Here is a 24,545-nt window from a genome sequence, read left to right as displayed (position 1 = left end):
GTTAACTCATCCCAGACTCAATAGGAAGATGGCTCAAATGTACCAGAAGGTTCTTAAATAGGCTGCAGGGTTTACCCTTGAAGGCATGCAGCGCTTTATGTGAAAATCGGGACTGCTGTGTCAACACTCTTAATTATGAATGGTGTCTTGATGTGACAAGCACTACGGCATGCACTTGAGATGCACCATCTTGTTCAGTTTCTTACAAGGAGGCTGAGATTCAGGGCGGTGATGTCTGGAGCCCACAGACACGTGGCACTGCGTAGCCCGAGAAGGATGAGTACCCGGTGTCAGTGCTCTCTCCATTGCGTGTTGCTCCCTTTGTGGTCGCTGATAAATACCCACATGGCATGAAGCCAGCCTGGTCTCGATGCACACTTCCCTTTACCCACCTTGGAAAACTTCTAGAGCTCTACTCCTAATACCTTAGGAAAAAGTGACAGTTCTTTTTACATTTATTTATGTACTTATTAGTGTATTTATGTATGTATGAATTTATTTAAATATTTTATTGGGGTACAGTTGCTTTACTGTGTTGTATTACAGTTTCTACTGTACAGCAAAGTGAATCAGCTGTGCGTATCCATATATCCCCTCTTTTTTGGATTTCCTTCCCATTTAGGTCACCACAGAGCATCGAGTAGAGTTCCCTGTGCTCTACAGCAGGTTCTCATTAGTTAGCTATTTTATACATAGTAGTGTATATATGTCAATCCCAATCTCCCAGTTCATCCCACCCTCCTTTCCCCCTTGGTATCCATACGTTTGTTCTCTACATCTGTGTCTCTGTTTCTGCTTGGCAACACTCTTTGACATAAATCACAGTGATATCTTTTTTGACCCACCTCCTAGAGTAATGAAAATAAAAACAAAAATAAACAAATGGGACCTAATTAAACTTAAAAGGATTTGCACAGCAAAGGAAACCATAAACAAGACGAAAAGACAACCCTCAGAATAGGAGAAAATATATTTACTTTATATTGGAGTATAGTTGATTTACAGTGTTGTGTTTCAGGTGTACAGCACAGTGATTCAATTAAACATATACCTATATCCATTCTTTTTCAGATTCTTTTCCCATATAGGTTATTACAGAATACCGAGTATAGTTCCCTGTGCTATACAGTAGGTCCTTGTTTGTTTTATATATAAAGTGACAGTTTTCTTAAACATCTGAGAAACAGTGTTTTGGAAGTTCCTATCCATTGATGGGCCAATATTATCAATAATAGTGCAATCAGGAGACATCAGTACAGTTATCTGTGCAATGTGTATAACTTTTGGTGGTGTGCTGGTTCCTTCAACAAAGACTTGAGTGTTTCCGGAGTATTGGCATCGTTCTTGCTGATGGGACTCACTGTAGAAATTAAGACCAGCGATCGTCTGGCGAAATTCTACTGCCCGCAGGTGCCGCTGTACGAATTCATCGGTGAATGAGAATTTCCTTGCGTGATGTTGGGGGCTGCGTGGAACACACAGCAAACGCCATCGGTGGCAGTGGTCTTGCCTTCCTTATCCTTGTCTGCTTTTCTCTCCCATTAGGCTGACCGCTCTGCCTTGGACTTCTCCTAAGTGATCGTTGCCCCGGGGAGGTGTTGGACGGTCACCGCTTCCTTGGAGCCTCGCACGGGCTGGAATTCGGCACCAGGATTAAGAGAGGGCTGCTGTCCCGTGATGGGCTGCCGAGAAAACCGCCGGGTTTGTTGTTAACCTTGGGCTCTGTCTATGACCCATCGGAGAGGCTTCCTAGCAAGCCCTTCCCCTCTCCAGGGTCTTGGTCCCTGGAAAGCCGTCTCTCTCTGCACGCTCCCTTCACGGCTTGCTTTGCTTGGAGTTGCATCGCACGGACGCCCGCGGATGTGGTGGTGAACCATGTCGAGACCCCAGGGACTGTTATGGCTTCCGCTGGTCTTCACCCCGGTCTGTGTCATGGTGAACTCCAACGTCCTGCTGTGGATCACCGCCCTGGCCATCAAGTTCACGCTCATCGACAGCCAGGCGCAGTATCCTGTGGTCAACACCAATTACGGCAAAATCCGGGGCTTGAGAACACCACTGCCCAATGAGATTTTGGGTCCAGTGGAGCAATACTTGGGGGTCCCTTATGCCTCGCCTCCTACCGGGGAAAGGCGGTTTCAGCCCCCGGAACCCCCCTCCTCATGGACTGGGGTTCGGAACGCCACTCAGTTTGCTGCCGTGTGCCCCCAGCACCTGGATGAGCGGTCTCTCTTGCATGACATGCTGCCCATCTGGTTTACTGCCAATCTGGATACTCTGATGACCTACGTTCAAGATCAGAATGAAGACTGCCTTTATTTGAATATCTATGTGCCTACGGAGGATGGTAAGTACTTATTCTAAACAGAAAACACCTGCTCGCTCAGCCTCAAATTTGCCAAGAGGGTTGTATAATGTCCTGTGCATGATGTTTTCTATAACCATTCATTTCTTTTTTCATATTCAGTTATCTCAGTAACATACCATTTGTTCGACTTGAATTTACGCAGTGTCTAATCGGTGGAGAGTATCATAATTAATGACTTAATTCTTTCCATATATTGCCTATTTAGCACTGCTGTAGTCTTTATTTGCAGGTGATAGCCAGTGTGAGCATATAGTCTTCTATGTTATACCTGAATCATCTGTAAAGGAATGGATCTATTTGTTTTTCTCTTTCTGACTTACTTCACTCTGTGTGACAAATACAGTATGCTAACACATATATATGGAATCTAAGGGGAAAAAAAAGAAAAAGGTCATGAAGAACCTAGTGGTAAGACGGGAATAAAGACACAGACCTACTAGAGAATGGACTTGAGGACATGAGGAGGGGGGAGGGTAAGCTGTGACAAAGTGAGAGAGTGGCATGGACATATATACACTACCAAACGTAAAATAGATAGCTAATGGGAAGCAGCCGCATAGCACAGGGAGATCAGCTCAGTGCTTTGTGACCACGCAGAGGGGTGGGATACGGAGGGTGGGACGGGGGGAGATGCAAGAGGGAGGGGATATGGGGATATATGTATACGTATAGCTGATTCACTGTGTTATACAGCAGAAACTAACACAACACTGTAAAGCAATTATACTCCAAGAAAGATGTTAAAAAAAAAAAAAAGGAATGGATCTAGAGAAACTAATAGAATTAAGAACATTAGCATGCTGACATAAGCACCTGAAAATTATATAAGGAATGGTTCCTTTGGCTTTAATGCCTTAAGATATTAGCACTTTTTGAGTCTTAAAAGGAACCACTGATTGTTTTAAATACACAAGCAAGGGATATTTGATAAAACAATTGGACTTGTTTGTTTAGAATCCATGTTGTTGATATAAATTTGGACTTTATTTCCTGCCAATATTCACTGCAATCAAATGGCAAATATGTGTCATCAGATGATTCTAACTATGTTAGAAAAACGATTTTCTTGCTTGAACAAAATGCCCCTTTTCTTTTGGATAACACAACAGTGAAAATCTGTGAACACAATCATGTTCCATATATTAACTTAATCCAATACTAGTAAAACTCGGATATCTCCTTGTTCGTGTAGACCTCAAATTAAAATGTTTGCTAACCAGCCCAGCCAGACTCAAGGTAGTCTACAATGAAAGTCCACTTCTCATTTCTTGTTTGCATGTGCTCTTTTTTATACAAGGAGAAGGAAAAACATAGAATGAAATCTTCCTGGAACTTAAAAAAAAGTAATTGAGAGGAATCATAGCCATCACCGTCTGCTATAGAAACTGAATTGTGTCCTTGTCCTTGGTAACTTTCATGCAGACATTTCTTTTCCTTTTTTTTACCTTTAATCCTTGGGAGATGTTTGTCAGTGAGCTTTGGCTGAAAGTCTGCCATAAACGATGACATTATTCAGTGATCTCCAAAGTCGGATCGTATCTGCCATATTGTTCTTGCTCCGTGCAGATGCAAAGAGGTGGCCTGGGTACCTTTCTCCAGAAACCAGGACGGGGGCGTCTGTTAGGGAGATGACAAGGAATGCCCAGGGAAAGTGAAAGGGTTGAGCTTCATTATGTTAGTAGCGTCTGGCATGTGGCTATTGTCACTATGGTGACAGATCTCACAATTACCTTGTGAAGTCTAGGTCTTGAATAGGGTTCAAGGGGTTAAACTGACACTGGACGCCTTACTTCCATGCCCGGTGCTGAGCTGCCCTAGTGCGCAGTAGCCCGCAGTAGCTGCTTGGTGCATATGTAAGAGGATGGATAACCGCACCCCAAACCAATTAGAGTTCTCATTTCAAAGCCACCTGGGTCATGGTCTTTCTCATCATGAACTATTCAAAGAAAGGAATAAAAAGAAACAAAGACAGGGTGGTGGAAACAAAACAGGGTAAAGGATTAAAATTGCTTTCATGGGACTTCCCTGGCGGGCCAGTGGTTAAGACTTCGTCTTCCAATGCAGGGGGTGCGGTTTGATCCCTGGTCGGGGAGCTACGATCCCACATGCCTCACGGCCAAAAAAGAAAACCAAACAAACAAACATAAAACAGAAGCAATATTGTAACAAATTCAATAAAGATGTTAAAAAATGGTCCACGTCAAACAAAAATCTTTGAAAAATAAAATAAAATAAAATTGCTTTCATCATAAATTTGATATGCTGGTGTCTCTGAACCGGTGACTTTATAGCATTAACCTTCCAAACAAGGAATGCACTTCAAATAGAATGCCTGCTTCTGAGAGGTCGGGGTACAGTTACACCGCCCAGGAAGACAAATCAGTAGCTTCCTTGATGACAGACCCATAGATGTGCAATTGTGTGGATTGAACCCATAAACGATTCGGCCGTTTCTTTGTGGTTCAGGATTGAACAGGAATTTGGGAATAGAAACACGCGAAAAAAGCTGCCGAATAGAGAAGCAATCTAAATTTAAGAATAAAGGCAGTGCTACCTGTTGATTCCTCTGGGCTTTTTAGAGCACTCTGGCACGCAATATCTCACACCATCTTGGTGGGAGAATCAGAAATCTAATAGGGGCTGAATAGGTAAATTTGATCTCCCTACAATAGATAAATAATGGAATTTTGCTGGTGAGGAAAGCTATATGCCCGTGTGTTTGCAGAAACAGAAAATCACAGCCTATTGGGTCAGGAGTTTTGAGGGTTGAAAAATAGATGACTTGCATCCATTTGTGAATCAACATGGAGGTTTAGATATTTAATTACTGGTTATTACTAAATGAATAAACCCCACTTGTACAATAACACATGGAAATTACGGCATCATGCTGATTTCCCCAAAGACCTTCCTTTAGGGCATATCTTAATTCATAACAGTGCATTTCATTAAGTGTGTGCACAGCAGTATTGGCTATTTGGAATTCAGTGTTCCATTTTGGTACTCCATTATTTTTTTTAGATTTATCGTGATGCATTCATCCAACGGTGTGGCCATCTGACTTCCCTACCAATGATAGTTCTGAGTTCCTATCCTATGCTAGTCAAGCTTCACATGTTGGCATGGCAACAGAGACAAGCATGCTTAATTTCGAGAGGCACACAGAGACTTGTTCTAGGCAGAATAATGCCTCCTCCAAAGAAGGGCACGTCCTAATCCCTGGAACCTTTGAATATGTTACCTTACAGGGCCAAGGGGATGAAGGTTGCTGATGGAATTGAAACCGCTAGGTGGCATTTTCGGGCGGGCTCTGAGGAGCTCCAGTTCTTTATGTCTCAGTGCAGAAAGAATTCAGCGAGGGACTTCCCTGGTGGTCCAGTGGTTAAGAGTCTGTGCTCCCAATGCAAGGGGCCCGGGTTCAATCCCTGGTCAAGGAACTAGATCTTGCATGCTACAACTAAGACCCAGCACAGCCAAATAAATAAATAAATATTAAAAAGAAGAAAAGGAATTCAGCGAGAGGCAAAGTGATAGATAAGAAGTGATTTATTAGAATAGGACACTTGTGAGCCTTACAATCAGGTAGGCCAGAGGGTGCCGTGCGCCACTGAGAACTTAGCGGGCTGCAGTTTTATAATCAAAGGAAAAGTGGGGAGGGGGAGAAGACCACCTTCTTCCTCATTCTTGGGTAGACATCAGGCTTCCATCCTTAGCTCCTCCTCCACATCAGGCAGGGGAGTTTTCTTGTCCCCCACATGGTCAAGTTGGGACTGTCATGGCACAATAGAAAAATTATTTCAGGTCTCAGTACAGTGAGGGTCTTTCACTTTGAAATGTCACCATTCCATAAATTATTGTTTTTTTATGTCTACAGAGAGCATGTCCTAGGGGTCATTAACTTACTGAGCTCACTGGGCAGGATGTGGGTCTCATGCCACCATTTTTTTTTTTATTGCTTTGGGGCATGTCTTGTACTTCTGTTGCATGATTTTGTTGCCAATAAGCCTGCTTGGCTTTGTGGTTCAGCACGCCTGCTTTCTTGAGTGATCATTAACTTACAGGGTCTCCCATACTTTTTTCTTTACGTACAATCCCCTAGTGGGATTAACTATTTAATTACCTACTTTGTCCCTTTACTCTGTCCCTGTTGTTATGATATTTGCTTATCCATTGACTTTAAGATGGAGGGAATATATTCTGGTTTATCTGGGTGGGTCCATATTTAATAACAAAAACTCTTTGTTGTGAATAAGGAAGCAGAAAAGGTGATGAGGGCCAGAGGGAAGCAATGGAAAAAAGGCACAGTGGCCATTGCTGCCTTCGAGGACAAGGCAGAGCCAGGAGTCGAGGAACCCTGAAGCCTGTCAAAGCTGGAAAAGACAAGAAACGGGTTCTCTCCTTGAGCCCCAGAAAGAAGCATAGCCCTGCCCACCCTTCAATTTTAGCCCAGTGGAACTCTGACCTTCAGAACTCTAAGATCCTAAATATCTGCCACTCGAAGCCACAACATTGGTGGCAATTTGTTACAGTGACAACAGGAAACTCATAGAGTTTTGCCAGCCTTTAATATAAATACCCTAATTGAAAACAACATACACATCACTAAAGAGTTGTTCTGAGCTTTCTGAGTTACTACCCATTCTGAGATGCTAATTTGTTTGTTACCCTTTCGACCTCCAGAATAACTGGTTAAAAAAAAAAACAACACACATACACACTCATTTTAACACTGGGTAGTTAAAATTTGCTGCTTTCCCTTATATATATCAAGGAGGGACTTCCCTGGCAGTCCAGTGGTTAAGACTTTGCCTCCCAATGCAGAGGGTGCAGGTTCCATCCCTGGTCGGGGAGCTAATCCCACATGCCTTGTGGCCAAAAAACCAAAACATAAAACAGAAGCAATATTATATCAAGGAGACAAAGTTGGTTCCAATTGGTGGGTGGATATTTTGCAGATTTGAGGTTTAACCTGTACAAAGTAGATACCCAACTTTTGGTTCCTCGTTTTAGAACAGATTTATGGCAACTCTTACTAAATGTCATATTCAAAAGATACACTGATTTTACACAGGAACATAATGAATGGGCATTTAAGATTTCCCAGGCATCTAAAACAGATGTCCAGAGTAGGTGTCAGTGAATGGCATAGAGCAAAACATCCAAATGGTCCTCTTTTCTCATCTGTCTCTGCAAAATGTCCCTCATGATGACAGCTGTACCTCTAAATGTCTTCTTCTGTGTTAGCAAAATCTTTTGGGCTCCCCATTCCTTCCCTCTAGACCTCAAGATCTGATCTGTTATGGGGAAAGTGATTCTCTATCCTTTTAAAAAATAATTTATTGATGAATTTATTTGACAGAATGTCAGTTAATTCTTACCCGCCCCCTGGTTTTACTGAGATACAGTTGACATACATTGCTGTACAAGTTTAAGGGGGACAGCATGATGGTATGGCTTCCGCATATTATGAAATGATCACAGTAGTTTCAGCTAACATACATCTTCTCATATAGGTACGAGAAAAAGAAAAAAAGGAAAAGATTTTTTCCTTGTGATGAGAAGTCTTAGGATTTACTTTCTTTACAGCTTTGCTATATCTCATAGAGCAGTGGTAACTAGAGTCATCAACACTGTACATTATACCCCTAGTACTTATTTGTCTTGGAACTGGATGTTTGTACCTTTCGACCCCCTTCATTCAATCCCCCATTCCTCTACCCCCACCTCTGGCTGCAACAAATCTGATCTCTTTTTCTACGAGTTTGGTGGTTTTGTTTGTTTTTTGTTTATTTTTTATTTTTTCAATCAATTTTTTTATTGGAGTATAGCTGATTTACAATGTTGTGTTAGTTTCTGCTGTACAGCAAAGTGAATCAGTTATCCATATACGTAGATCCACTCTTTTTTTAGATTCTTTTTCCCATATAGGTCATTACAGAGAATTGAGTAGAGTTCCCTGTGCTCTACAGTGGGTCCTTATTAGTTACCTGTTTTATATATAGTTGTGTATATGTTAATCCCAATCTCCCAATTTACCCCTCCCCCGCTTTCCCCCTTGTTGGTAACCATGAGTTTGTTTTCTACATCTGTGACTCTATTTCTGTTTTGTAAATAAGTTCATTTGTAATATTTTTTTAAGATTCTACATATAAGTGATATCATGTGTTTTTTGTGTAGATTCCACATAGAAGTGAATACAGTATTTGCCATTTTCTGACTAATTTCACTTAGCATAATGCCATCAAGGTCCATCCACGTTGCCACAAATAGCAGGAATTTCCTTTTTTTATGGCTCAAGGATATTCCATTATGTATCTACACCACAGATTCTTTACCTGTCCATGCATAGATGGACACTTAGGTTGTTTCCATTGCTCAACTGTTATGGAGAGTGCTGGTAATGAACATGAGGGATACAGATACCTTTTCTGTACCCTTTCTAATGTCAGTTTGGTTCACTCCGTCAGCTCAGCTTGGAGGATTGGTCAGGAACTTGCCTGCCAGGGTGCAAATGCCAGCCTGTTCCCTTACCAGTTGAGTGATTATGGACAAGTTCCTTGGCTAGTACATGCCTCAGTTTCCTTGTGTGTAAAATAAAGATGAGCTGGGAGATTTAAGGTATTAATCCATATGAAGTGCTTTGTCTGGTATCTTGTACCTATAACGACTCTGTAATCTGATGTTAGTGGAGCGTAGTTAATACTAGAAAAGAGAACCAGAACTTTTCAGCTAATTTGCATATGCATATGGGTCTAATATAATGTCCAGTACATAATAAATGTGTATTGTCTATAACATAAGTATTTACTGTAGTATTGGAGGGGTCAGCTTAAGAAACGGGACCAAGCATCCATCACTTCTGACAGTTCCTAGTATGGCTTTAACAAAAGGGAATTTTGAGGAATGGCATTTTTAAAATAGAAGGTATAGTTGATTTACAATGTTGTGTTAATTTCTGCCATACAGCAAAGTGACTCAGTTATACATATATATTCTTTTTCATATGCATTTCCATTTGGTTTATCACAGGATGCTGAATATAGTTCTCTGTGCTCTAAAGTAGGACCTTGTTGTTTATCCATTCTATATATGATAGTTTCCATCTGCTAACTCCAAACTCCCAATCCAACCCTCCTCCATCCCGTTCCCCCTTGGTAACCACAAGTCTGTTGTCTCTGTCTGTGAGTCTATTTCTGTTTTGTAGATAAGGTCATTTGTGTCATATTTTAGATTCCACATATAAGTGATATCATATTTGTCTTTGTCTGACTTACTTCACTTAGTATGATAATCTCTCGCTCCATCCACATTTCTGCAAATGGCATTATTTCGGGAATGGCATTTTTTTTTTTTAAAGAGCAGAGTATTATCTTGTTCTGCTTTATTCCTAAGCTTTATCTTTTTTAGCCTGAGTTGTCAAATGGATTTTTAGCATCCTGTTTGACGTACAGAAATTAATCATCAAGGAAGCATTAAAATTCATTTCTTGGAAGAGGAACTGAGAACATCCAACGACAATAGCACTATTTTTTTCTGTGAGATAACGGAAAAATTAATTGCCTTTCTCTTTTCGTCAAGTCACAAATAGTTCAGTTGTATGCAGAGTGGCAAAGTCTAGTTCAGTTGTAGGCAGAGTGGCAAAGTTGTGTGCAGAGTGGCAAAGTTTAGTTTTAGTGGCAAAAACTAAAAGTTGACTAAGTTAACACAGTGAGAAAGATGTTTTAGCCAATCCACATCAGCACGCAGCTATGTGAAAATCATTAAATGCTTCCCATTTTCATCTGTCGGGCGATTTTTGACGTTGTGTAGACGTGGCTTGTAAGTGAAGATAATTAGGAAAGATTATTTAATAAATAGCTCCCTGACAAGGATTAATTGAAAAGAATTTAGCATTTTGTGAACACGGTTAAACTAGAGTAGATTTCTGACAACATGTGTCTCTCTCCCAGCTTAAGAGATTCACCAATAGAAAAATAATCCTGTGGTGGGTTTAGAAATTATATATATTATGAATAATGCTATTTGGTTAGTATGCCTTATACTTGTTTGAGTAATTCAGAACAACTGTTCCCTAAAGAAGAGAATTTCCCCTTACACTTGTCATTTTCCAAAACATGAGTTTTAACTCAATTCCATTAGCAATTTATAATTTTTTTCACAATTAGAACAAGTCCAAATGACTTAGGATGTATTAAAAAACCCCTTTGCTAGGCATGCGTTATTGTAAACATTACAAACAAACTGTTCAAGATAGAAAGTTGAGGTGCAATTAGTCCGCTAGAGTATGTGTCGGTGTCCAGAAATCTCCTCCTTATTTACTCGTGCAGTCTTGCCCCCAGGACATGTAATAGCTTCATTTGTTGCCAAAGACACTGCTGGTTTGGACACTGTTGTTTATTTTGCATACTGTCTTGGCAAAGCCTTCAACCTTTTTAACATTGAGTGACCTCAGTTATGAATAATAATAGTACTGTACCTCCTGTGAATGTTAGGGTTATAGTGATTTTGGAGTAAGCTACTGTGTAAGAAATGATTATAAAATAGAAAAGATCAGTATGTTCTTACAACTTTAATTTTCGGGTAATTCAGTGTTCATCTCATTACAGTATCTGTCGTCCAAAGACTGAAGTTCCTTGGGTGCCAAGATGGGGAGTAGGTTCCTGTGTATCTAGTTTGTTGTTTGGTTTTCCTAAACCAGGCTGTCTTCATAAAGAATTAGTTTCATGTTTTCTCCTTTACGGTTAAGAATCCTTATTCTGTGTGCAGTGACATCCAAACTGCAGTGAAAGTGAACAGAGCTGAGAATTCGTTAGCTTTAGAGTTGAGGACCATGGGGGATTTGTGAGGAGTGCAAAACAGCAGCCCTGCGTAAATAAGTCAGACCTACAAATCATCCAGGAACTCACAGGCAACTGAGGCAGAGAGAGAGTCTGAAAGAGAGTCATCTATTCATGTGCTAACCACCTGTTAAGACAAAATGAAGACGAGAGACACGGTAGTCTCTGTCTTATTAATTCAATCGAATATTCTATTTAGGCTTGGCGAAGTAAGTTTCCACAATTGGAAACAGAAAAAAAAAATGAAAAGAATTTTTCTTGTTAGATTTCACATGTCTGATTATTTTGAGTGGTTATGACTGGCATTGGTGTATAGTTTGTGGTGTGTGTGTGTGTCTGTGTGGCTGTGTTTGTGTGTAGGACGTTGGAAGAAAGCCCACAGGAAAAAACATCCGTAATTCCTTTAAGATCCAATGTGTCACAGTTTTCTGGAAAAAGCCAAAAAGCACATGGAGATGACGAGACTCTGCCTTCCTCTCTGAATTCCAAGCACTCTGAAGTTTCCCTTAATCAAGATGCTCTCTCGTCCATTGTGAATGTGGTTGTGTGTACAATAGTCAAGTTTGCCCTGGGGAAGACTGTGTGTTCCCATCAGAAAGAGAGGAACACTGAATGTATTGATTTGTCTCAAGCAAAGGAGCTTTTGTAGTCGGTTTCGACACAATCTGAAAATTACATGTTCCGAAGCACTCCTATCAGTTTTCTTTAAAATGTATGCTTTGAGCTATGTTCTGTTCTGTCTGTTTAATGACATGACATAATCCATCATTCCATCAAAAAATGAGCGTATTCACCTGACATCCCATCTACCTGCTATGTGTTCACTGTAGTTCTAACCCCAGCCAGATAGTCTATGGATCTCCAGATCCCAACTCTGATTCTTTGTGTGTTTTCTTCTCTCCTCCATTCCGTATTCTCTTTACAACCTTTTTAGGTGATTCATTGAAAAATATTGATAAATCACTATTTGCATTTAACATATGCAAGGCTTTGGGTAAGTCCAAGAGGTGATGTAAAGAAATGTAAGCCCTTTGATGGGAAAGTAAATGAGTCCCAAGAAAAACTAAAGTTTCAGAAACGTATCATTAGGCACAGTGAATTCAAGCAGGGAATGCTTTAAGTTTCCACGAAAAAAAAAAAGGAAAAAGAAAAGAGTTTGAAAGTTATGTTTTCCATTGAGGATCCATGATGGAAAGGTTTCCACCAATCTTGAGATGAATATCCAAGGCATATACTCCTGTGTTGTGGAATGAAGAAGGGCTTTCTGAATCCCCCAAAATGAAGCTTCTTATTTGTTGCTTCTCTAGATGGAACAAGACATAAAAAGTATGAAATGGGGAAAGAGGGAGGGATAAAATCATGACAGAACTATAGGAAGGTGCTTTGATGGTATAGTTTAACATGCAAAGTACTCACTTGGGTATTTTTTGCATTGTTATATTTTTGACATTGGAGGATTCATAAATGGAATTCCATCCAAAGGAATGCTAATGCATATTTTTCTTCTCAACAGACTGTGCAATAAGGTTAAATCAAAGAACACGAGGTTCCTTTCTTACCAAATTCAGATGTATTTATCGCCTGGAATTTTTTTAAAAAATCATTAAAAGCTTTACTGCTCCCCCCAAATTTTTACCTAGTGAAATACTTTCATAACTCTATATTTTATAATGTGTACATCCAGATAACTAATGTGATATTGCTATAATATTTTGTGTGTTTTAAAAAAGTAGTTTAGATTTAAAAATAAAGTATTAAACCTTAGAAAACTGTATCTTCCCTAAGAAAATTACACTGGTAAAAACATATTAGCTTAGATTAGATATTTCCTTCTGAGTTTAAATCAGATAATGAGATCGGATTCCACTGTAACACATTGTACAAGGATGTTTGCATCTCATGCATTTTTTTCAAAGAAAGGGATTGTGGTACGTTGAATATCCTATTACCCAATCATCATATTACCTGGGGGTGAGTGATGGCATCAGCTAGCACATAAATCACAGAATTGTGAAATCTTCCACGTAGAAGGAATTGTGGGACCCATTTCACCCAGACTTTCTCAATGCAGTGTTCCTCCGGTCATTAATCCCCTGAAGCCCTAAGCGGAGATGAAACATCCTTCTCCGTATTCCTAGAGCTTCACTCCAATCATTTTACAAGGCTACACCCCTAGGAGACTGTAAACCTTTGAAAGCATTTGTGAGCTTAATGAACCATCTACTTGAATGTATGGATCAAATGGACGACGGACAATTCCTGGACATGCAGCCCTTTTTGGACCTGGCCGATGAAGATGTTTGCAGGTCTGTAAGGGAGGTCGTTTCACCGTTGGAAAGGGCTGGTGATCTATCCATGTGCCATCTCTACCAACAGAGCTAAAGCAAAGCCAGCTGGTTTCCTTCGTCTCCCAGCCTCTTGCTTTGGAAATCTTTGAAGACAAGATACTATGTTCCACCTTGTTTCCTGCAAGCACCCTCAGCAGGCTTCATTTCCTCCTGCATGCGCCTTCAGGACCCTCTCATCCTCCTCCCTAGCCGACTGTGGAGAGCCTATCAGTTGAGTGTCTTACTCTTAGGTGGATGTCTTGGTACCAAGAATTATTGCGGATGTCAACCCAAAGGCATGCATTTGCTCTCAAATCATGATATGTGTTATATATATACCCGGAGTTCATGTTAGTTTTTTTCTTTTTTTTTTTTTTTTTTGTTGGCAAATGCCTTCAGCTCTTGGCTCATCTATATTGAACCTGAAACTGCGTGTTTTCATAATTATTTTTAGAAAAGAATAATATATTTTACAATACGAGTTAGAACGTGAAAGAAAATACGATCCCTCTGCTTCCTACAGCAAACGGATTGCATGCACCAGGACGAAGAAATTTGCAGCTGAGGCTCGGAATTTCTCACAGGACGTCGCCTGCACAAGAATTACCAGCTGCAGCCCAGCCAAAATCTGTTTACTGCATGTTTCTGTGAAATACAAAGTCCTGGAGGTGTTACAAAGAAAGGAGGTGGAAAATTGTGACGGAATGGCCAACATAGTAATGGGTTCCTAGTTTGGGGAAAGCCATAGGTTGCCTGATTTTAAATGCAGTCATCTTGGGCTTCCCTGGTGGCGCAGTGGTTGGGAGTCTGCCTGCCAGCGCAGGGGACATGGATTCGAGCCCTGGTCCGGGAAGATCCCACATGCCGCAGAGCAACTAAGCCTGGGCACTACAACTACTGAGCCTGTACTCTAGAGCCTGTGAGCCACAACTACTGAGCCCACGTGCCACAACTACGGAAGCCCACGTGCCTGGAGCCTGTGCTCCTCAACAAGAGAAGCTACCACAATGAGAAGCCCGCGCACCGCAACGAAGAGTAGCCCCCGCTCGCCGCAACTAGAGAAAGCCCGCGCGCAGCAACAAAGACCCAACGCAGCCAAAAATAAATAAATAAATTTAAAAAAATAAATGCAATCATCTATAATTTGATTTAATGGAGGTAGAATTATTTCCAAGAAATTAAAGTTCACAGGTTGGAAAAGAGTTCAACATCTCATATGCCTTTCTCTAGACTTAGGGGGAAATGAACTTCCTCTAGCATTTTCTTCAAATGAAGATTGTGTAGTTGTTTTTATTATTACTATGGTCATGATTTAAATTAGATAAGCTGTGAGATGGTACTATGAGGAATTTGGGGGTTTGTGAGATACGAAGTGGTTATTCTAAGACTACAGAATATCAGTCGGAATCTTTTAAAGACTTTTACAGACCATGCCATGGGTATGTAGTCTTCAGACTTTTCTCTTGTCACAGGTTCTGACTTGACCTGAGTTATGGGTAGAATTGTGTCCCCCGCCAAAAGATATGTTGAAGTTCTAACCACCCCCCAATACTTATGAATGTCACCTTATTTGAAAATAGGGCTTTTGCAAATGTAATCAAGGTAAGATGAGATCATACTGTATTAGCAAGGACCCTAAATCTGTTATGACTGGTGTCCTTATTAAGACTGGTGTCCTTATAAGACACCATATTTGTTAAAAAAAAAAAAAAAGTTCAATTTAAAAATGGGCAGAAGACCTGAATAGACCTTTTCTGAAGAAGACATACAGATGGCCAACAGGTACTTGAAAAGATGCTCAACATCATTAATCATCAAGGAAATGCAAATCAAAACTACGAGATACCGCTTCACACCTGTTAGAATGGCTACTATTGAAAAGACAACGTGTTGGCGAGGGTGTGGAGAAAGGGGAACCCTCCTGCACTGTTGGTGGGAATGGAAATTGTTGCAGCCGCTATGGAGAACAGTATGGAGGTTCCTCAAAAAAATAAAATAGAACCACCATATGATCCAGCAAACTCACTTCTGGGTATTTATCCAATGAAAGCAAAAATACTAACTTGGAAAGATATCTGCACTCCCATGTTCATTGCAGCACTATTTACAATAGCCAAGATATGGAAACAGTCTAGTGTCCATCGATGGACGAGTGGATAAAGAAGATGTGATATATATACAGTGGAGTATTATTCAGCCATTAAAAGAAGGAAATCCTGCCATTTGCAACAATGTGGACAGATCTCAAGGGCATTATGCTAAGTGAAGTAAGTCAGACAAAGACGAATACTGTATTTTTCACTTATATGTGAAATCTAAACACACCCCCCCCAAAAAAAACCCCACAAAAATACAAAAAAGCCAAGCTCATAGTTACTGAGAACAGATTGATGGTTACCAGAGGTTGGGGTTCGGAGTGGGAGAAGAAAAAAAAGAGCCCTGTAAGTCTCACTTCTTTCACGTCTAGGACTCTATTAAGTAGAATCGACGCTATGATGTAGCAAGTTGGGGAGATATGGAACTATCCAGAGGGACATGGGCTCCAGACTCACAGGGTCAGAATACGCTAAGGAGGAATTGGAAGGACAAGTGATTGACCGAGTGGCTGTGGGGCGCATAAATCATGTGTTCAAGGATGGGGCCCAGAGGCTGATGTTCACATTGATTCTCTGAGCTGAGCATTGTTTAAGAGACCGAGTGAGTGAATTGGAGGTCTTTGCTCAAGCATCCGAAGTGCAGCTACTGTGATCAGTTAATTGCACGTCAGCGTGCTCTGTCATCAACTGAGCTACCGAGAACGTCGACAGATGTGCTCTTATGAAAATTGAGGAGCCCAGCAAGGACAAGGATTGCGCTAAAAGAGGGCCTCACTGCCTTGCAGAAAACGTGAAGCAGGAGTGGACAGTATAGCTCAGAGGCTGAGTGCATCCTGCTACTGCCTCTCTTTGCAAAAAACGTCACCCAATAATTGGCCCATTTTCTGTGGCTACTGTCACACTACATTGTCAGGGTTGAATAGCTGCAAAACAGGCCATATAGGTTAAAAATCTAAAGTACGTATTATCCTGTCCTTTATAGAAAAAGCTTGCTGACCTTTGATGTAAAGAAATACCTTCATGAAGTCATTTGGGAATCTCCTAGTTAACACACAGACATGAAGGACAGAGTCCTGAGGTTCATGCTACAGAGCAGTTGTTCCCAAACTAACCAGGAGGTTTTTCACATGCAGATTCCTGGGCTTCATCCAGGTCCCCACTGGCTCACTAACTTGGGGGAGTGGGCCCCAAGAATCTGCATCTTAATGACCCTGAAGATGATGCTGACAAAGATCTTTTCTATAATAGTCATGAACAAGATGTGTTTATATATAATAATAATAGTCCTGTTATATCACTACTTGAATATCATATGTTTCATGATATGTGAAATTGTATGAATAATAGGCACAGAAAGGACCTCAGAAAATTCGACCTGACACATTTTTAAACCAAGTGTAAACAAATACTCCTTTCTGCCATTAGGAAAAAAATAGGAAAACAACGATGAAATAATTAAAGAAACCATGGTCCAAATAGGCTACCCTCGGGTAACTTTTTGAAGTGACCTCCTAGGGGATCTAGTTGTCAATTGTATCTGTAGGCAGTTTAATTAACGGACATGCAACAAGGGTTTATTTGGGTAGATCTTTAAAATCAAATTAGTTTAAATAAAAGAGTAACATCCCAGTGGCCAAAGTGAACAACCAACCCATAGATGAATAAATACAAATAATAATCGTAGTAGTAGTAATAATAATAGATGATTCTGGTGGTAGTGATGCTGGTAATGATGCTGAGGATGAGAGCAGTGAAAACGATGATGGTGATGATAACGATGATGGTGGTGGTGGTGATCATAATTTTGATGATACTGATGATGGTGTTATTGATAGCAGTGAAGATGGTGATGGTGATGATGGTGACGAGATGAGGGTGACGGAGATGATGATACCATGATGGTGATGATGATGGTGGTGATGATGGTGATGATGATAATTTTCATGATACTGATGATGGTGTTATTGATAGCAATGAAGATGGTGATGGTGATGATGGTAATGAGATGAGGGTGATGGAGATGATGATATGATGGTGGTGATGATGGTGATGATGATGGTGATGATGATGATGGTGGTGATGATGGTGATGGTGGTGATGATGGTGGTGATGATGGTGATGATGGTGATGATGATGGTGGTGATGATGGTGATGATGGTGATGATGATGGTGATGGTGATGATGGTGATGATGGTGATGGTGGTGATGATGGTGGTGATGGTGATGGTGATGGTGATGATGATGATGATGGTGATGATGATGGTGGTGATGATGGTGATGATGGTGATGGTGGTGATGATGGTGGTGATGGTGATGATGGTGATGATGATGGTGATGGTGATGATGATGGTGGTGATGATGGTGATGATGGTGATGATGATGGTGATGGTGATGATGATGGTGGTGATGATGGTGATGATGGTGGTGATGATGGTGATGATGATGGTAGTGATGATGGTGATGATGATAATTTTCATGATACTGATGATGGTGTTGATGATAACAATGAAGATGGTGATGGTGATGATGGTAACGAGATGAGGGTGATGGAGATGATGATATGATGGTGGTGATGATGGTGATGATCATAATTTTGATGATACTGATGATGGTGTTTATGATAGCAATGAAGATGGCGATGGTGATGATGGTGACGAGATGAGGGTGATGGAGATGATGATACCATGATGGTGATGATGACAGCAATGAAGATGGAGATGGTGATGATGATAAGGATGATGGTAGTGATGATGATGGTGATGATGATAATTTTCATGATACTGATGACGGTGTTGATGACAGCAATGAAGATGGTGATTTTGTGTTGGTAATTGTGGTGGTGGTCATGGTGATGATGACTGTGATGATGGAAATGATGACAATGACAGTGAGAGAGGTGAGGAGGGTGATGATGATGGTGATGGTAATGAAGATGATAGTAGGTGGCATTCAGTGAGTGAGCTTGTATAGCAGACACTTTGCACTAAAGCTTGGACATCTTCTATCAATGAGGACACCTAATAGCACCCCAAAATACCATGTCACAAATGAGGAAAGTGAAGCCGGGGGTGGTTCATACTTTACCTAAATTGGCCAGTTTGTAAAAGGAAAAAACCAGAATTTGGCTTTAAGTCTGTCTGACTCTTGCCTATGTAATTTCCTTAAGAGTAATTAAATGTGCTTTAATAAAAGAAAACACGGTTTCACCTATAATATCAGCAAAGATGTGATAAAGCAATATTCTATGCCAAAAGTAATGTGTATGCATGACTTTTTTTTGTTGATTTACAATATTATGTTACTTTCAGGTATACAGCAAAGTTATTCCATTTTATATATTTCAGATTCTTTTCCATTATAGGTTATTACAAGATGTTGAATATAGTTCTCTGTGCTATAGACTAGGTCATTGTTGTTTATTTTATGTATAGTAGTTTGTATCTGTTAATCCCAAACTCCTAATTTATCCCTCCCACCTTTCCCCTTTGGTAGCCATAAGTTCGTTTTCTATGTCTCAGTCTGTTTATGTTTTGTAAATAAGTTCATTTGTACAATTTTTTAGATTCCACATATAATTGATGTCATATAATATTTGTCTTTCTCTATCTGACTTACGGCACTTAGTATGATCATTTCTAGGTCCATCTATGTTGCTGCCAATGGCAATATTTCATTCTTCTTGATGCCCGAGTAATATTCCAGTGTTTGTGTGTATGTGTGTATATATCACATCTTCTTAAACCAATCGTCTGTTGATGGACACTTGGGTTGTTTCCATGTTTTGGCTATTGTAAAAAGTGCTGCTATGAACATTGGGGTGCATGTATCTTTGTGAACTAGAGTTTTCCTCTTTTCTGTATATAAGCCCAGGAGTGGGATTGCTGGATCATATGGTAGTTCTATTTGTAGGTTTTTAGTTTTTTAGTTTTCCACAGTGGCTGCACCAATTTACATTCTCACCAACAGTGTAGGAGGGTTCCCTTTTCTCTACACCCTCTCCAGCATTTATTATTTGTAGACTTTTTGGCCATTCTGACCAGTGTGAGGTGGTACCTCGTTGCAGTTTTGATTTGCATTTCTCTAATAGTCAGCGATGTTGAGCATCTTTTCATGTGCCTGTTGGCCATCTGTATGTCTTCTTTGGAAAAATGTTTACTTGGGTCTTCTGCCCATTTATTTTTTTTTACTGTTTTTTTTTTTGATATTGAGTTGTGTGAGCTGTTTGTATATTTTGGATATTAACCCCTTGTTGGTTGCATCGTTTGCAAATATTTTCTCACATTCCGTAGGTTGTCTTTTTGTTTTGTTGATGATTTCCTTTGCTGTGCAAAACCTTTTAAGTTTGATTAGGTCCCATTTGTTCATTTATGCTCTTATTACTTTTGTCTTGGGAGACTGATACAACAAAACATTGCTATGATTTATGTCAGAGAATGTTTTGCCTATGTTCTCTTTTAAGAGTTTTATGGTGTATGCATGACTTTTCTTGGTAGGCAATTTTGTAAATTGGTATATGGAAAAGCATGTTTTTTGGAAAAGCAACATAGCAGTATGTGTGAAAAGAATAAAAATGTCCATAACTTTTGAACCAGTAGCTCTGCCTCAAGCAATCCACTTTAACAAAATAATTTTTTTAAATGCTCCTAGAGATTTATGGCTAAGAATTTATGATAGGGGAAATAAAAGATAAATAAAACAGGTGAGAGGTAATTTATGATATATTCATGGAATGAAGTACTGTAGTCTGCTTTCATTTACTGCATGTAAGTACATGCTTATGAATAATATCTGAAGTACGGGGGCAAGTTGGCTATAACCAGAGTCGAGGGCAGAGAGCGGAACCAGTCTGCCTTGAATTCTTCTTCCTTTTGGACCACAGCTCGTGCATCCAGGCTCTGTAGCATGGATCTATTTGGAGCCCATCAGGGCCCTTCTGTGGCTAGCACATCTGGCCAGGGAACCTGCCCTGGCACCAGCAAATCCAAAACTTAGCAGGTGATGGATGGAAGCTATGGAAAATGGAAGATGGTAGCTGGGGACACACCCACTCCTGACAGTTGACACAGAGGGGTCTCCTTGGAACTCCTTGACCGTGAAGGAACAGGGAGCTGAGGTGTGTGTTCAGAGCCTGCCTCAGGCATGGGTAGGTGCACGTCCTGAGACACACCGTGGACAAATTACAGACCCATTCCGTCATTTTCCCGTGACCTCTAACACGCATAATCCATGGCTCAATCAGTAATATCATCTTTGGGTTCTAAGTGATTAGATGATTAAATAAGAGATGTCAGACTTTGACGTGCCAGCTTTAGGAGTGAACCCAGGGCTGGTGTGTTGGACCCGGGGTTGCTATGAGGATAAGAGGATATTCAGTGGGCACTATTATTTCACATTTTAGAGATCCCTACATCCTCTGTACCCGGCTTGACGTGTGGTGCACGGGAGACTTGCCTGTATAAATATATGTCTCCCATTTCATCCGCAGCCCTCTGCACGGGGGCCGGATCACTAAGGTGAGACGATCTCAGTGTGGAACAGGAGCGTGACCTCACTCTGCTCTTTGTGGAACACATTCTTGTCGTCTTTGCAAGAATTCTTCATGGAACTTCATCGCAGAACAATGAACAACAGCATCAAAAAACCCTACGCGTGCAGAGTATAGATATGTAGGCCTAATATTTTTAGCACGTCCATATTCCTCGTGGATAAGTGCGTACATTCCTAAAACGTTAGTGGTGGCAAAGTGATTATGATCTCCGCGTTCAGCCACTGTTTCTCCCACCATTGGCACCTCTTAGCCTCAGCACTACTGACATCCCCTGTCGTGAGCGGCTGTCCTGGGCAGTGTGCACGTTCAGGGGTCTCCCTGGTCCCCACCTGCTGGAGTGCTTGGGACACGCTGAAGACAGAGAACAGTGTGATCCGTCAGATAAATCCCCGCAGAGGCAGATTGCAGCCGACTTGCAGGAGATTCCCAGCGGGGCAGTGAAGGGGAGAGAGAGCCCAACGTTGCCTGACCACGTGCGCAAGTGCCGGGCACTACAGCACTACAGTATGATCTCCTTTATCCTCTCTGGGCATTGTCTTGTTGACAGCCAGTGTCCCATGAGGGAACGTTTTTAAGCAGTCAGATGACAAACTCTGATTTGCATTTGGAGATTAATTACTCAGACGGCCCGTTCTTTCTTCACTCGTTCATCTTGGCCTCAGCTGACATCTAGATGGTGTCATTTGATGTATTCTGCAGAGAGGTGATCTGTCCCATCGTTGTCTTGGCCTGAGGCCTGAATTTCTGACCATGAAAGGCTTACTTGTTTCCATTGTGGCACCTCATTTCCAAGGACCGTCAGAGAAGTGAGAGTGGATTAGATCACCCATCCAACAAGTTGACGGATGGGTTAGTTTATCTGATGATTAGTTTGCTGAGATTCTTTATCCAGACATGGAGCATTTAGAGGAGGAGAGAGTGCATACAAGAAAAATAGGAGACTTGTCTCAATTACTTTTCATTTTTAATTTTGGCATAGAAAAGTCTATTGGTAGATATTATATAAGGTTGCTTCTGCTTCCCAAGTTAGGTTATAAAAATTTTTTTGTACTGCTGTCTATATCGAGCGGTGTAGCACGATTCGAAGGGAATATCTATAGGTACATTTAAAAATAAAAGATCAATCTTTCATCCTTGGTAGAAAAAATAATCTATTTACTATTGCATGGAACGTAAAGCAGAATTTAGCTGTTGCCATTAGGAAGTGATAGAGAATTACCCAAGAGCTCCTTCCTCTATGCCATGATTATATCTAGAAGGAAACATCAAAAAGAAATACTTTGGCCCTTTTATATACCACTGGTACAAAAATGTTCCCATATCAGAATACTCTAAAGAATGCACCATACAAAGAGAATCTTCCACCACCATTAACAAAATTAGTCAGTGGTCAGTATCATGGGATTTGTGGTACATTTTATATTGTTCTTGATTAGATTCAGAAACGAACAATAAGGCCTAACTGATGAAAGACAGCCTGTGATTTTGTGCTTTTAATATAATGGCCTCTGGCCAAATACGGACAAAGGGAAGAGGGATTGATTTGTTACTTTAGATTTGTTACTCCCATCCTGCTTGAAAATAGCGATGATTTACAGTTTTAATATGTTTTTCATGCACAATTAACATCATTGTTGCCAGATTTACAGAAGAGCCAGGAGAGTGGAGCTGCAGTGATTTATTAGGAGTGCATGAAACAGAATTAATGCCCCCAGCAGCAGAGTTTAGTGGGAAAAAGCTGAGGCACAGAATCTTAAAAATGAAAAGAAAGCTTGGTTGCAAAAACACGTCCGCTTTAGGTAAGCGTCTGGCCTTAGTGAATACCTCTTTTAACAACAGCAGCAATAGTGAATTCACACTGAGTACTTTTCTCCATTTCAGAAGGTTTCTTGTGGAATTTCAATATGGTAAAATATAATGACACTGTTGTATGAGGGACTGAGGCAAAATCCAGTTATAAGATGGACATTTCTAGAAACAAATGTGGCGTGGGAATATTGTAAAGATTAGGAAGCTTTTTTCACAATTGGTATAGAAATTGAATACCATACATTTGATAGTCAAATAGGTTTTTTTAAATTGAAGTATAGTTGATTTACAATATTGTGTTAGTTTCAGGTGTACAGCAAAGTGATTCAGCTTTGTATATTTATAAAGCTCTGTGTGTGTGTGTGTGTGTGTGTGTGTATACTTTTTTCACGTTCTTTTCCATTATAGGCTATTACAAGATATTGAGTAGAATTCCCCATGCTATACAGTAGGTCCTTGTTATCTATTTTATATATAGTGGTGTGTATCTGTTAATCCCAAATTCCTAATTTATCCCTCCCCCCTTTGATAACCATACATTTGTTTTCTATGTCTGTGAGTCTGTTTCTGTTTTGTATATAGACTCATTTGTATCATATTTTAGATTCCGTGTAGAAGTGATATCATATGATATTTGTCTTTCTCTGTCTGACTTGCTTCACTTAGTATGATAATCTCTAGGTCCATCCATGTTGCTGCAAATGGCATTATTTCATTCTTTTTTATGGCTGAGTAGTATTCCATTGTATATATGTACCACATCTTCTTTATCCGTTCCTCTGTCGATGGACATTTAGGTTGTTTCTGTGTCTTGGCCATTGTAAATAGTGCTGCTGTGAATTTAGAGGGTGCATGTATCTTTTCGGATTAGAGTTTTTTCTGGATATATGCCCAGGAGTGGGATTGCTGGATTATATGATAATTCTATTTTTAGTTTTCTGAGGAACCTTCGTACTGTTTTCTATGTCTATGAGTATATTTCTGGTTTGTAAATAAGTTCATTTGTATCATGTTTTTAGATTTCACATGAGTGATATCATATAATATTTGTCTTTGTCTGACTTACTATCTCTAGGTCCATCCATGTTGCTGCAAATGGCATTATTTCATTGTTTTTTATGGCTGAGTAATATTCCATTGTATACAGGCCCCATCTTATTCATCCATTCAGGTGTTGATGGGCACTTGGGTTCCTTCCCCAAATAGGATTTTTTAAACATTTTAGTATTGAAAAATTGTCAGTCTTGGGTGTTTGTGTATGATTTTGTTTTATATTTGCTTTGTGGGGTTTTTTTGGGGGGAGGGAACTCTTTCATTGGATCTTGAAATGTTAACATACATTTTTGCCACAAAGTACTCCGCCCAGACAGATTTCTTCAGTTTTTCACCCACCCTTGATGGAGACCCAGGAAGCAAGCAGAGTTCTCTTTCAGGCACAGAGATGCAACTCCTACACTTGCCATCTGTTATCTTTTAGTGGAAAGAAAGAAATGTCGCAAAAAATAAGGACAAGGTAAAGACCTTGCTAAAAAGCAGTCTGCTACCTGTGAATGGAATGTT

At 40.3% G+C, this 24,545-nt stretch overlaps 1 protein-coding gene across 18 annotated transcripts in view; it reads left to right on the top strand.

The window, feature by feature from the left end:
• NLGN4X (neuroligin 4 X-linked) overlaps nt 1-24,545 on the top strand; it is an 886,820-nt gene that overhangs the window by 629,765 nt on the left and 232,510 nt on the right. For all 18 annotated transcript variants that reach the window (XM_082375567.1, XM_082375570.1, XM_082375557.1 and 15 more), the window contains one exon: nt 1,546-2,347. In XM_082375567.1, coding sequence (XP_082231693.1) covers nt 1,876-2,347 — 472 coding nt within the window. In that variant the 5' untranslated portion in view covers nt 1,546-1,875. The remainder of the gene's footprint in view (nt 1-1,545; nt 2,348-24,545) is intronic.

Source organism: Balaenoptera borealis (genome assembly GCF_965194805.1).
Source record: "Balaenoptera borealis genome assembly, chromosome: X".
Classification (NCBI taxonomy): Eukaryota; Metazoa; Chordata; class Mammalia; order Artiodactyla; family Balaenopteridae; genus Balaenoptera; species Balaenoptera borealis.
The sequence above is the reverse complement of the archived record's forward strand: the minus strand, read 5'-3'. Positions and strand labels throughout refer to the sequence as shown.